Here is a 16,307-nt window from a genome sequence, read left to right as displayed (position 1 = left end):
ACAAGGACATAACTGATATTTGGGATACAAGTGTCTGTTTTCATTAGGCGTCCCAGTAAACTGAGTAGTCTAAGGCTTTTACATTGATAGATCATTCAAATTCTCAACTCTGTTGGCTTTAGGTCTTAATTCAATCAATGTGGGTATGTGAGAAAGCTTGCCAGTAGCTTCCCATGAGTCAGTGGTTCTTCCCAGTTTCTTCCTCCACCAAATATACTGGTCACCATGTATAGCCTGTTATGTGCTGAAAGTGGCATTAAACTCCACAAAAAACCCAAACCATTTTCATTACACTATTATATAATAGATATTCCAATATAATGCCATTTTCCTCACTCACTTTTTAGATGCAAATCTTCATGCTGTTATATCTGACTTGAAATTGAGGGAATAATAGTCAGGTAGTCAAAGCTTTTTTGTTTTTGACAGAAATTCAATTAATGTTTCATTTCTTTGGATATTCTAATTTTCAGATACAAAAAAGTAAATTGGAGAATGTTTGAGGTTAAATTCTACCACATATTTACCATATTTAGATTAATATTGATATTATGCAATTAACACCATTACTTTGGGATTATATTTTATTAGGAATTATTCATGAGATACATCTGTTGTGTTACACCAAGGGACCAGTTACTTAGCCAGTGTCATAATTAAAAGTTGGGAAACAATTCTGATACTATTTATTTGTTGTGATGTTACATGATGTACTTAGCTCAGCACTTTAATAGTTAGATACCTTGGTAGTTCTTACATGCATGAAGATGTATAAATTCAATTTGTACTAAATTAGGCATTGTTTATTGGCTTTATGTGAAATCTACAAAAAGAATCAAAAGAATGTCACCAATTAGGTGACAAGATTTTAAAATGGAAGCAAGTTGGTTGTAATTATGAAATACTTCACTATGCTTGGTTGTAGTTATTGTAGTTTTGACAATTTCTTAGTAGCATTATATTGATTATGAGTAATTGTGAATGATATATCATTGCACAATACAATATTTATTGGATATTGTCCAAAAATGTGACATAAAACACCAAATAACATTTTCCAATATGTACCAGTGAATATCTTGTGTGTCTAAATTTTATTTTTAATGTAGCTTTAACAATTTTCAGTCATGTTGTTACAATGACTGGACTGTGACAGTTTATAGTTATGTCTAACACTGGGGCATCATTATCCTGACTCAAGACCAACCAGTCCTTGCACTAACCCTTTAATGCCAAGCACCAAGCAGATATGTAGCATGATGTCCCACTCAGTCACATTATCCTGACACCAGACCAACCAGTCCTAACACTAACCTCTTAATGCTGAGCACCAAGCAGATATGTAGCATGATGTCCCACCCAGTCACATTATCCTGACACCAGACCAACCAGTCCTAGCACAAACCTCTTAATGCTGAGCACCAAGCAAATATGTAGCATGATGTCCCACCCAGTCACATTATCCAGACACCAGACCAACCATTCCTAACACTAACCTCTTAATGCTGAGCACCAAGCGAGGCAGCTACAAACTATTTTTTAAAAGTCTTTGGTATGACTCTGCATGGATTTAAACCCATGACCACCAGATTTAAAACAGACACACTGACCACTATGCCACAAGTAATATTAAAGACAATGGAACACCACATGGGCTTCATTCTAATATAGAATTAATTTATATTTCATTTGCAACATTTTGATTTTGATGTGCAGTAAATCTTTAGAATCAATGTAATTCTTTACTTTCTTTTTTTAACATACATTAAATAAATCATCACAAGTATAAAGTGATGAATAATGCAAAATAAAAATGAGTCAAATACTCAGTCATAAAAACAGAAAATCATAAAATTGATCTCTGTGTACATTATTATTACATTACTACATTTACTCATGTGAGAAAGGTGAGATAAATATTGATATGCAACATTATATTCTTTTGGATCACTTAGTTTTTAAAACAAAATAATTCTATTCTTTAGTGAAGTCACGTAATCTACTGTTTATAACATTCCTTTGGTTAAATGGTAATGTAATTTGATTAAAATGTAATGTTTGTTAGTCACTATTTTAGCTTGATAAAGCATTAACCTCATCTATTTCATTATTATGCTCCCTGTATCATAGGTGAATGTCTTGATCTAACCCATTTTTCATATCCAGGTTAATTTTCTGCAATTGAGATTTTTTTTATTGCAAAGAAAAAATCATTCACCTTTATGACCATGAGCCTTTTGGAAAGGTCTTTTAGTCATTTCTTTATGTGTTCCTCATGTTTTTGGATAAAGTGGCTTCAGCTGCACTGGTATTTATAATCTCTGAGCTCTGTACATTTTGCTACCCATATAATCTCTAAAGATGGACTTTTCTGCTTTATTGGCAGATAACTTTCTGATTAGAGAATTATGATTTCTGATAGAGTGCTCTTGAGCTAGATCTGTTTTGACATTATTTCCAGCACACCATGGGACGTTGTGCGTGCGTTTTCCTGTGTTCTTAACATATGAAAGAGTCTAAAAAAAAGTGCTCCATTTTAGTAAATATGTCAGATTCTGTACAAAGACTTTTGAATGTCAAGAATGAATGAAAAATAATGGAAAATTGTACGTACAATTTGCTACAAGCCTAATTATGTCTTCTTTGCTTAGCAGTGCCATCTGTTTGCATTATATGCTTTGCAAAATGTACAAATTCACAAATAATTATAAAACTTAATCTTCAGACTCAATAGAAGCTGAATCACTAGATTCAACATCCATTACAAGTAATTCTCCAGATGGTAATGTTGTGAAAATTTGTATAATGATGTATTATCTCTTACTAAACAGCCTCATCCAGTGAAAAACAACATTTGCCATAGTGTACGAGAAAGTTTGTTGTTTCATGTATGACATCTTTTTGTATTAGATACAGGATTTTTAAACACATTGGGTGGAATGATTCATGTTGGTACTGGTGTTTTATCATTAATACCATAATACTACATTAATTGTTTCGCGATGATGCAGCTTCCATTGTTGGGCACGGGATTTTAATAATGTCTCAATGGACCTTCAACCCTCACATTTACATCAGTTCCTTACAAGTTTACGTTGTAGTGAAACAAACTTGTCTGGATGGCGGATGCATTGGAGTTGCACAGCTTGTAAGCCTTCTGGAAGAAAAACAATATGAAATAAGGTATGCATATACTTTGTATATAAACGTGCACATTTAAAATATATATCAGAAAAAGAAAAAATAGTTAAACTGTTTATCTATTGAACAGCAAGCTATAGCAAGCACTTTCTTGAGATGAACTTGGAAAGAGTGACATAGTCACAGGTGGCAAGCAGTAAATAGGATCAAACATAAACGTTCTGCATAAAACGAGGCCAAATGGATGGATGGATGAATGCAGCAAAGGAGTTGCAGGACGGTGGTAGTACGGACATTGTGACTCCTCGGTTTTGTGATATTCATCATGAATTAGAACCTTGGATATGGCCTAACTCAAAGTATATTGGACGAACTTTTCGTTTGCAAAACACGTATCCAAAGTGTTCTGAAATTAAAAAGAATAATTGTGTACTGACATGAAATTATAATCTTATTAGATATGGATACAAACATGCTGATCAAATTTCATCTATGTCATTTGTTTTGCACAATCCTTGTAAGAAGGTTTTCACATAAAATATATCTCATTAAAAAGTTCAGAAATATCTAAAATTGGAAGTCAAATTAGGTCATTTTCATATGCACACAAATATGCCCAACAGAATATGAAGTGAACAAAAATTGTGTTTCCACTACATAAACGTAAGTTATAAGCCATGTAAGTGAGCCACGTTTTATGTGAAACCGCTGACTACTGAGGTATATTTAGTTACTGTATCATTACAGTCTATATTATAATTGATTTTACAGATTACACAAAACTGTTAATGACCTGCATGTGACTTCCTCTAACATTTAGTAAATCAGTATCTTGTACACATTAAGATGCATCCAAATACCATGTAACACACCGCCCTTGCCATCTGTACGAGAAACTGACTACTTAAGAAAACTTGAACATTAGAACTAATCTATGAACGGACGGCTGTAAAGGTGTACAGATATACGCACGGACACGTAAGCGAGCGTCCACGTAATTGGTTTTTTTTTTTTTTTTGTTTTTTTTTTCAAGCTTTGCAACAAAACTCTGGTATTTAATGATCTAAAAATAAATTACAATTTGTAATCATCATGCAAATACTAAATTCATGCGAAATCATTATGTAACACTAAAAGAGCAAGCAAAAACCAATTTAACGGGTTCCATTATAGTACCCAGATTATAAATGCCCACGGTATACTCGACGCATGTATAGATAAGGTACAAATCGAAAAGAAATCGAGAGCATACAAAATTTCAGCCAATTCAATAATTGGACTGGAATGACGTAGCCATAGGACTTGTTCATTTTGTTACGTCATTACTCGGCATTATCCACAGTGACGGATTTATGATTTTGTCGCCCTAGGCACTGCAAGAATTGACCCTCCCCCCCCCCCCCAACACTGCTATGAACACAGCTACGAGAATAATGAAATATCGCGCAGTACTTTCTTCCCATACAGTACATTATTTTCCCTTTAAACCCAGTCTGTTTATTTACATTATTTAACCCGGGAAGTTTTAAAGTGTTATGACTTACACGGTGCCTTCCCTTGCTAAGATATTTATATCGTACCGGGTCTAATTTAGGACAGTGGGTCGAACTATAATTTGAAGTACAAAGTCACGAATCCTTAAACTGGTAATCCAACAATCTGATACTTGTTCCGGAAACGCAGGCAAGTAATGTACATTTCCATGGCTTTTTATTTGTAACTTGCTAAATTTTGAGGCAAATAAAACTATAAAAGAATAACTTATAAGCTTGATCTAATGTAAATCTACTTTAATCGGTTTAACAACACGAAATATCTATTCAAAATGGCGACGAGAAGACGAGAATGCAGTATTTGTATGGATAGTTTTAAGAGTCCTAAGCTGATACCCTGTCACCACAGTTTCTGTCACAAATGTCTGGAGGATTATGTGCGAGCTAACCTTCGTAATGGTCGATTTGATTGTCCCCTATGCAGGACAAGTGTAGAACTACCGAAAGGAGGCGTGTCAGATTTTCAAAGTAACTTTTACATCGAAACTGACAACGGTGAAAACTTTGCCTGTGATCTTTGCGGCCCGAAGAGCATAGCATGTGGTAGATGTTTGGATTGTGAGGAAAACTTGTGTCAGTCTTGTTGCCATGCCCATGAAAAATCGAAAGCTACCAAGCATCACAAAATAAGCGATTTGGGTACTTTGGACCTGGAAATGAAAGGCAAGATTAGACAAAGAGTATTCTGTGAGAAACATCCTGAAGAAGAGATCAAGCTTGTTTGCCAAAGGTGTAAAATAGCGATATGTGTTTTGTGCAAAGTATTAAATCACGATACGCACGTTTCAAAAACTGTCGCTGACGCAGCGGCTGAAGTGCAACAGAGTTTGGAGACAAAATTATGCAAGTGCACCGAAAAGCTGAGACGTCTAGATGTTTGCTTACAAACGGGAATAGAACTTGAAAGGCGGATAGACGATGCAGAGCGGGAAGAAATAAACGCCTTCGAAAAACAGTATTCACGGGTACTCAGCGCCCTTGATCAGGAAGCTGCTAAACTGAAGGGTAAGATCAAAAAAATTTACGGTGAGCTCCGAAAACAAACTGCTGCGTTCAAGGTAGATGTGCAGGCGGAAATTAAAACGTGTTCTGAAGCAAACGAAACTGTTAAAACAATAATTAATCAAGGGACAAACTTTGAGAAAATACAGAAAGGCCCGGATCTTGAGCGATTAATTGCTGAAGCTGCATCGAAGAATGAACCAATACCTACACCAAGTCTTGAGAGAAAACTTTTTTCACCGGCTGCAGTTAAGCCCAATGTGCTGATTTCTTTGATTGGAGTTGTAGAAGATTCTACTATATTGAGTCCGGTAAGTAATAGTTTTGTCTAATGAAAACAATTCAATCTTCTTTAACTCATAGTCTATTAGTCTAATTATAGTATTATCTTAGTTGTTGCAGTCCCAACAGCAATTATAGCCGCATTTTTGGAAAACGTTCTTGAAATTCGATAATGAGAATTATACTTTGACATATAGAATATTAGCGGAGACCCTGAATGTTTTCTTTCAGAATGTTTACACCTACATATGGTAAACAAAATAAAGTTTGTAAGATGTCGTAACCATGCGTCTACGAACAGTGATGCTGAATTTGTCAGATCATCGACACTTTGTAATATTGATTTGGTCATTTTCATGGTAAGCATGGGAAGGAATTAGGAGCAATTACTGGTACATATATTTGCTTTTTTGTTTTAGTATAACCATGTAATATTGTACATTGACTTGACCTTGTCCAAAATTCAGTTCATTTCTGCTTGACCTGAATTGATATTTTTTATAGAAAATATTAAAATATTATTCTGTAAATAACTAATCCATATCTAAAATATTCTCTATGTCTATGGGCTTGATATCAGGATCATTATGAATAGAATTAAGTACGCTTATTTGGGTCTGGTCTTTTTAGCTTACAACTACTGTGGAATTATTATTGTGAATGTACCGAGATTTACTTTATGGGTTATGTTCTTTGGACATAAGATATAGAAGTTTGAAAGTTTGCCATGTACGCAGGCTGAGTAACCTTTGTCACATTTCGAAAGCATTATCTGTAGCACAAATGCCATCAAAATGAAATGGAAAATCTACGTACAATTTTTATCCGCGCTATCTATCGCAGTTGAAATATATCCGTTCCATTGCATTGGTATAGTTCATATGATATATATCAGGTCTCGTCTGTGAGTCCGTTAGCTAAGAAATAGTCAAAGTTGTAATTTATGAAAGAAAAACAGCTGTCACTTTAAACATTTTTATAAATTAATAGTGACTATGCCTGGAGTGTTATCTGGCTGCAGGAAATCGTATGAGGTCGTCAAAATATCAATGCAAACTGATTGAAGCTGACGTTTCTCTGATATTTGTGCACACAAGAATGGATGGTTATGTAGTATATGTTAAATGTTGAATCGGTACAATCGAACATGGAATAAAATATTTCATTGGATCATAAATTCCATTCGGGTAACGACGCCCCTTTCTATCCCACTATTCAAAGAGTTTATGTCCTCATCATTTTCATATCTCAGTTGTTACTGAGGTAGATCACAGAAGGACATTAATTAGGAAATATATTTGTAAAACAGTGAGTTAGATACTTAAATATCCCAGCCTTGATGTCTGGCCGATCAATGATGAATATTCAAGGATAGGAATGGAACAATCCTCTTTGGGCATTATTCATATGATAGAATAAAAAGAATTATGTAAACATAATGTCTTTGATACCATAAGCTCGAAAATTAAACTCTAAAGAGCGTTTTGTTTTGAGAAAATATAAAATGACTAGGAAACGTGGAGGGGGGACATCCATTATGCAAGCAGCACGGTAACCGCAAACTAAATTGAACTCTGGTATGAATTACCTAAACTACATGCCCGCGTGGAGGATCAATCCCACGAGAGAGAGAGAGAGAGAGAGAGAGAGAGAGAGAGAGAATTACAAATATACACCAGACAGAACAGAAAGTGGTATCCCTGGATTCTACCTGAGAATGCTTGATAATAATATGCAGAAGTAATATTTAATTGAAGTAATACTGTCATACAGGTTAGAGCATTTTTAATTCGTACTCTACGGAGATTCGAACCCAGGTACGCTGGTAAACGGTACCCATCGCCTTGCCTGCACGCACCACGCCATTTGCCGTGACGACTAAGCACACCTCACCAAAAAATGATGCTAGTGAGTCGGTTTTTATGCAATCGTGCGTAACAGACATACTCGCATGGCGACCTAGTAATTAATTCTCATTTATCAACACAGTCATTCCGGATTCCTATGAAAGAAATCAAGGTATATAGGATTATTGATAGATTATTACAAATATGCACCAAAAAGAACGGAAGTACTATCTCTGGATTCTTCAGGAGAATGTTTGATAATACCATGCAGAATTGATACGCAGACGATAGCAATGTCCTGCAGATGTCGGGTTATTATCTCGTCGAGTGTTACGAATCATTTAGCCCTTGTGGTCTCAGTGTACTTGATCATAAGCTTGTTGTTGATCTATTCGAAATGCAAACAAAAGGAAACGCCAGCTAGTAATCTATGATCGTGGTGTGACCAATAAAATAATCAGTGGATATGGAGATTCCATTGATGTCAATGACATGCATGAAAAATCAATATCAAAATACAAGCCTCTAGTCAAAAACATTTAAAAATTCAATTGTCCGATGGTGATATTACCCACACGAAAGCCTCAGTTATATTATCAATCGCTAAAAGTAGACTGAATAGTATTTTCACATTTAGTACACTGTTATCGATTGCGCCTGCCTTGAAAGATACTCAATGAGGAAATATCATTCAGGTTGACCTAAACAAAAGAACAGGTCGAATCTCACATGTCGATTATGTGTGGGCTTTTTAACAAGGAGGAATCAATATTTGCTAGAGTTGAGCTGTCCTCAGTCAGAATTACTCTCCACCCATATTAAAATAAATTCATATTACAGCTTAACGGTCATGCCAAAACTAACATGAATTCCTTTAATACTGGATTTGATAAGGTGCGATATACAACGCATTTATTCCCATTGGTGCGATTAACTTGATATATTAGTTTGTATTTACCCATATGTAATAGTTGTCCCTGGCGTAAAGGGTTAGATTGCTGTCATACAATGAATCGAACCCACTTTATTTGTGGTGTGGATGGATTGTCCGATTGTACCTTCTTTCAAGGTGTCCACTTTATTCGGTTCTCGTTATCTAGAGGTTGATCGCCCTCGGTGTTATTGCCCGGATCGAGTAAACTTATAGGTAGAGTAAATATAGATCTGAGCAGATATATAGAACAGAATGACTAGAGCCCCCGTACATAAAAAATCAAAATTTAATCAGTTACATAAACAACTGGGATAATACAATACATTAGGAAGATACACTTCTTTTTGGAAAATATCTTTCACCGAATTTCAAAACAAATATATTTATAAAAATAGCAGATCTTTTTTACTGATAGAATCAGATCATCATACGATCGAGTGAACAATCGAAGTCGTTGCCTTGTACAATTGCACAACCTGCTTATCTCTGGTTCACTCCAATTTCACTATAGCTGTTCTCTGTCCTTTCGCCTTTTTCTTTTCTTTTTCTCTCCCAACCTTCCTACTGTATCGCCTCCTTTTGGCCCTCACACTTTGTGTGGGTAGGTGGATATGTAAGCATGTAGATACACATATACTTGGATACATCAGTGCGTAGGTACATCTGATAATACGTCTGAGAATACGTCTGAAGAGCTATTCTCTCGAAGTCCCTTGTCCCTTTACTCTTGTTGCAAAGCTTAGACTAATTAGATTTTTCGATGGGGCGATATTTAAAACTAGGAAATTTCGTGTGGGAAACACGCCTCTTATTTAGCGTAACTAATCAGCATTAAATATTTACACCGCCTTTTGTCTAGGCGCCAAAATTGCGGTCAGCTTGCCCTTCCCTGTTTTCGACGAACGGTTTCTGAAATTTCTCCATTTTGACAGTTCCACTATGAAATCGAAGTTAACCCTGCCCTAGCAGTCCGTCTGGCTGCTAATCAAGCGAAAGCTTAGTTAAAAATCACCACCTCTACCGACCAGAGATTAGAAAACATTGCATTATAGCGATTTAACAAGTACCCGTCTCCATAAATCTAATTAATTGTTCTCTGGAGCAAGGTAATGGGCTTTCCATAGATCGACATAAATTTTCCCCCTCACATACAGACATTGCTGGATTGAACATACCTCTGCCGACATACCGCTAGACGACGAGCATGGGAGCTGAGAATCCTCTTCGAAAATGAATATCCTGTTCCAGTATGAGTATAAGGCCGTATTGGTGCCAGTCAAAAATGGGCTGAAAATTACAGACCTTATTTCTTTATCAACGTATAGCGCGAGATTTGTTTTTACCTGCTCAAAGCACCGATGGCAGCATCATCGTTGGCTTCCGAATACAGTTTAGTAATCACACATAAACTTCTTTTTACGGTTGTCTTGATTTTGATATGACGGCTAATTCGTGTATGAGGTCGCGTGGATAGTAGTTAACCACCAGCATTAACTTCACCGGCCACGATTGATAAGGCACTGATCGTTATTCCAACTGATGACTATTTCGTTGACGCCAAGCTTCACCGTGGCGGCCGAAAATTATACCACATACAACGTCGATGATATCACTCTTATATTGGTGTATTACAGCCTTTGCTGATCACGGCACGTAATTGTATCTCTTCGTAGTTGATTTTGTTAAGTCGGTATTGTTGGGCGTCAGTCATAGTGGCCCTTATTGTAAATACAAGGCAGTAATTGCGTCGCAATCATGCGACGATGTATAAAACTTCAACGCATCATTCAATGATAATGTAGCCGAATCAAGATTGCTGCGCAGTTGATTCCTTTTATCACGTTCATTTGTCTTCGCTGTTGTAGACAAATCGTGACTGATGATCATCTTAGCCATTTGATCAGCCAGTAGCTTGCAACTTAGGTGATGACCAAAATATGTTACATGGAAACAAAATGCGTTTGCATACACGCCACCATAGACGGGGTTGGATGGGTCCACCCCACTTTCTTTAAAGTCTTCGTAGGAGGCGCGGATTTCACCTTGGAGTTGGTCACCAATTTCAGTTTTTAATATTATGATATCCGTAATGGCTTTATCTAGTCCAGATATTAACATTTTGATGTTAACACCACCCCCTCATCAGTCTGTTTTGAACTCGTTTAGTTTGATGGCAATATTCCGCAGATTTTTAGCTGGATCGTCTCATCAATGGTTGTGGTGTCATAGCGGAAATTACCAAGTTGATCACTGATTGATTTATCGACACAAAGAAAACCCAACTGGTTTGTATGTGTTTTGATACCAATCTTGGCAATATTTAGTTTTTCAGTTAATAAGACTTTAATGTTATCATCGCTCCCCCCATCAGTCTGTTTTTCTAACAGGTTAGTTTCATAGCAATATCGGCAAGTTTTATCTGGATTTCCTTGGGTTTCCCAATATAATCGTTGCTGGTTTTAAAGTAATCCCTGATGTTTACAGGTAACCGATTAAATGACTTTATATGTTCATTACAATAATCTTGTAGCTTAGTTATGTCTTTGTCGCGGTTGTCAACGCAATTGTCACCACATCGTGGTCTTCATCTGGGTTACTCACATAAACTATTTTGTTATTATACATGCTGAGTTCTCCCGTTATTTTGTCGTCGGCTCGTGAAACTCGGTTGTTTATTTCATCGCTGATGATCGCGTGGGATATGCCCGAATCTCTTATTTTACCAGTTTCATTTATATCTGATATTACATGTGGTTGACCCTAACATCTTGCTGATAATGTCATTAATTTTGCAGATGGCCAAATTGATTCTGGGAAACAACAAGATCATATCGGCCGACCCCGGTGAGGTCCATTAACGCGGGTAAATCGTCTTTGATTGCAAAGTTTCACGTGTAATGTTGCTTTTTTCGTGATGATTCCTAGATCTCTACGGTCTTGTTTATTAATTAGAACGCAATTAATTGAGCTGCCATTGCACCGTGCGGATCAAAGTGTATTCGTGTACAGCAGCCACATGATTATGCGCGGTAATATCAACTTTGCTGCCGCCGCCTGCAATTGTGTCAATCATTGCCATGGCATCTAACCCACATATTAGTAGATCAGTGTGCTTTTGTGTGCGTCCAGAGCAGGGGATCTTTACCAGTGCCGCGTGCATAAGTGATGAATTCTTGCGGTGGTGAGGAATCATACGAAGGAAGAAAAGATTGTTATGCGACCCATTGAGTACCGTTATCATCATGGGAATCTAGATTAATCATTCCTGTTTGATGCATATGTGGCGCCACTGGTAATTCTTTGCGCATAAAACACCACTGACATATTTGACTTGTATCTTCCGTGCTATCTCAAGTAAATCAACGAAAGATAACGGTATTGTTACACTCTACTTAGTCGCAGTGCTAAGCAATTATGTGTTTTTATGTTATTCGTAGCCCTGGACTAGTTTGCATTTTTGCCTTTCTTATTTGTCACGGGCGAGCTAGCCCGTTTCCCGTGGTCTTTTCATTGCCATTCAGGCAACATTTACAGCAACGCCCAACGCAAGATCTGTTGCTTCAGCAACGACCAACCCGGGTATTCCAGCGAGAAGTGGGAATATTCCACTTTGGGGTTTGAAGGTATCAGTCGCAGTGGCGGCCGACAATGTTTATTCCACTCCGCTTCCCATTGCTTGTGCTTCATTTATATGAATGATCCGTAGCTTGGTTTGCGCTAATTTGTTTGGTCTACTAAGCAAATTTGACACCACTAATTGTTGTGTTACTCCACAGCTGTTTTTGGCAGCCGATCATTTTGTCAGTTGACGTTGAATTAGGATCAAATCCACATGGTTGTATGTCATATTTTATCAAAATGCTCGCATTATCAATTATGTGTTTAACTCGAGAAACTACACGTTTTCCACGGGCGCGTCAACGACCTTCGAGAAGCAGTATTTGTCTGACTATATCACAGCAATACATATATATTGGTCAATAACCGTGCTTGTCTTATCCAAACTGGCTCGAAAATGCATGTCTATGAATGACTGTCTAAATAATTATACATGTTACAGTGAGAACTAGCTTATGTGATACAGGACATCAGCTCGCGATACGCACGTGAGACATGATTCTAATCAAAATCCATATATATTACTTCGAATGGTTCCAGATAGCCATTAAATTTCTGTGACTCCTCAGACACAGCAAGTTTACCAAACACCTTGGTTGTTTTTTGTTCTGTTTACGAGTTTAATCTATCAATATCCTGAAATTCAATATATAAATTTTTGTGCGTGGACATTCACAGCAACAGTTTTGACAGTGTAACCTTTCCATGTAGAGCTGCAAGCGCGGATGCAATTGCATTTGAACCTGCTCCTGTACTCACAGCGCGCCAAATAGCTTTGTCGTCGGTGCCGCATCATTTCAGAAGAACTATAAATTTGGCCCACCTTTGTTACATTTCTACAAAAAAAACCCCAAAATATGTGACAGTGGAATTACCCAAATAAACTGACCTCGGCCGTTAATTTGTTCTAAACGTGCTTAAATCCCATGTGGAAATTTGCATTGGGAAGGGTTGAAACAGCAAGAAGGTTAGCTTGCTTTTTTGTATATCTAATCATCAGAGTATCGTGTAAGTGAAAGTATTGTCGTTGCCACGTTAAGTTTGTCCAGGCAGTCTTCTGTTTTCTTGGTGTCGATGATGTTTCGGGCGCTGTTAAAACAGCTATCATTCCATTGTTGACACATACAGCACGTGCCACAGCGATGTATTGAGTGCCATTTGTTTTTATGAGTGTTCCTTTGATTTCCACGAAGGCCTCAGCGGATGAGACATAAATGTTTGTGTTTTGAACCTGAAGCTCTATTAGACTGAGATCATCTGGCATGCGTACATCATATTATTTATACTGATAATCGCGCACGGATTCATATTTGCGAATGGGTTCATCTATGCCGAATGCGGGATTGGATATACATTTGAACATATTTATGTTATTACTGATTGATTAACCAACTGGTTGGTTGACGCGAGAGTCGGAGTCCAGATCCTGGAATGAGAATCGCAGTTATGTTGTCGACGGGCAATGAGTTGCTTCGGTCATTTATGATGGCCAACGACAGGTCGTTGACACTAGCTCTGTTAACCTTGCTGCTGCGGCCGCATTGATTATTTTACTGACCTTGGTGTGCTTTCATTTGGTACTTTGCAGTAGCTGCAGCAGACCACTTATGGTCAGTGGCGAACTAGTTCTCTATGAAACTGATCTAGATAATCTACTTTTTATCGGAAAGAAACCCCTGGCAGCAAGTTTGCTCACTGACAATGAAATAATAACATCCCCTATAATTGTATATTTTGAAAACCCGATGACCTTCTCGCCTAATGTTATAGCGAGTAAAATACAAAGTTCACGAACAATAGGGGAAACTTTACTAAATAATCCCTTAACAATATTTTTAAAGCCATCTTCGTAATACAGGCACTATTGAATGTACAACTCGTACCGGAGCAGTGGTGTATCGATATATGAGCATTATTACAACTGCTACAATTCATTGCGCAGAATGCCACGGTACTCCGACTATAGTTTGCTTTCGACGTCTCTGATGTACAAGCTAACGGCAAGTGTCTTCCTACGCAGGCCAAGTAAATGACCATATTGATCTGTCAGTGTAAATTTGGCCCGGATTAGGATGTTATTGTAACATTCTAGAAAGACCGGCTGCGCAGGCACTACCGGACAAAGATTTCCCGGAGACACATTCGGGGAGACACTATACAGGATATATCCTTGGTGCGTTAACTCACTTCTGCCCTGGTAGACAGAGGCATGATGATAACATCCGGAAACAGATTTACTGCGATCGACAATGTAATGTTAACGATGCCCGGGACCACATGACGCCCGTCTTCATCTGGAGAATAATTTACTGTTAGTAGTCCAATGTCACTACTTCCCCACCCAAGCACCATCTTGATCGAAGATACTCCAATATCGATTTGGTATCTGCGGTGGATATTTTAGTGGTCGAACTTAGCGCTGGCTTGAGTACAGTAATCGCAATCTTCGAATTTTATCCTCTGATAATTGTTTATACTCCGCTGAAATTCAGCGTCGATTGCATCGATTTTGCAAGCACCATCGCGAATTGCCTCGACATAACAGTTGGGGGGAGCACCCGTCAGTCCGATTTCTACATGAAAAAAAAACAAGTGAATTATTAGCTGGTAAACCACCAAACTGTGCCGATCGAATATTAGGCGAACTGTAGTACGAGTGCAGTTGCGTAAGTGCAATTTCAAGTGCATGTTCACCTCCGCTAAGCAAGTTGGGAAATATAACATCAAATTCAAGTTATTGACAGGGAAACCGTCGATGCCATTAACGGAGTTGTATTTGCAATTATGCGGTCAAGCCGTGAGATTACTGCGGCAGAATCCATTATGGGAATACTTATATTCTAAATACTGCTATTAATCAATGTGATGACTTTAGTTGATCAGTACGACTTATATATGTGGTTTAATGACACCGTAGTTGTACAATTGTTGACATATTGTCGTTGTATTGTTGATGATATCGTAGGAATTGTTGCGGTGCACAAACTCCCACAAATGATTTACGTTAATGTTACAATTAACCTTGGGTTCATTCTTGGCTACCATTTATTTTCCAGTGTACTCTCGATAAACCGATTTTTCCAATCGTTGAAAGATTTAGGTTTTATTCATGGCAATAAATTTTGCCTTCTGCGGTCATACTCATTCTTGGCGAACGTAACATGATCTTTAGCAATTGCCTGAAAGATCGCATCGTTAAAAAGTGTGATTGTATGGAAACCGCTACAGCGATATCACCGGCTTTATCACGTGCTGCTGCGGCGGCTTCTTCGGCCTCTATACCCTCGTTGATTTGTTTCTATAACCGGATAATCGTATCTAAAGTGGAACATCGTATTGTTTCAACGTCACTTGGAAGACACTGCAGTGTCTGTGCGGTTACTACTATTGCCGGGGCAATTTATTTCGTAGACTTCGGCGGGGCAAATGTTTGTTCGAATCTTGCGGAGACATCTTCACGGGCTGGTTGCCATGATTGCAATTGTTGTTTGTCTTCTTGGTGCTCAAGAAATTAGGTCTCTAATGTTTTTACGCGCTTCATTGCTTGTCGTTCTGTTCAATCCATCAATGATATTTACTAAATGTGTGTTTAACTTCACTGAATATATCTTATAAATGCAATCCGGTATCGTGCTGGAGTTGAAATCGAGATGGTAACAAACCCTGGTGAGATTGTTTGTGCATGTGAACAGAAATGCTTTAAACGATATGTATAATCCATAACACCAGAACATGTTGTGTGAATATATTTGCACGCGTGCGAGTCTACCAGGTTGGACATGAATAAGATATTGGCATTGTGGCTCTTATCCTTTGGGATCTGCGTGTAAAGTTGTGCCTTTTTGTCGCTTATGTCATCTATGTTAAGCTCGCCAGACATATAAAATGTCCATAAGTTTCTATTGTCTGCGATGTAAGGTCCACAGTGGG

The 16,307-nt window shown here is 37.7% G+C and overlaps 1 protein-coding gene across 1 annotated transcript in view; it reads left to right on the top strand.

Annotated features, from left to right (window-relative positions):
- The first annotated feature begins 4,748 nt into the window (after positions 1–4,748).
- Positions 4,749–16,307, top strand: part of LOC149784407 (uncharacterized) — a 105,941-nt gene continuing 94,382 nt past the window's right edge. The window contains exon 1 of the mRNA XM_089932986.1: positions 4,749–6,007. Coding sequence (XP_089789112.1) covers positions 4,967–6,007 — 1,041 coding nt within the window. The 5' untranslated portion in view covers positions 4,749–4,966. The remainder of the gene's footprint in view (positions 6,008–16,307) is intronic.

The sequence above is a fragment of the Sinohyriopsis cumingii genome, chromosome 14 (genome assembly GCF_028554795.1).
Source record: "Sinohyriopsis cumingii isolate HCF-2022 chromosome 14, ASM2855479v2, whole genome shotgun sequence".
Classification (NCBI taxonomy): Eukaryota; Metazoa; Mollusca; class Bivalvia; order Unionida; family Unionidae; genus Sinohyriopsis; species Sinohyriopsis cumingii.
The sequence above is the reverse complement of the archived record's forward strand: the minus strand, read 5'-3'. Positions and strand labels throughout refer to the sequence as shown.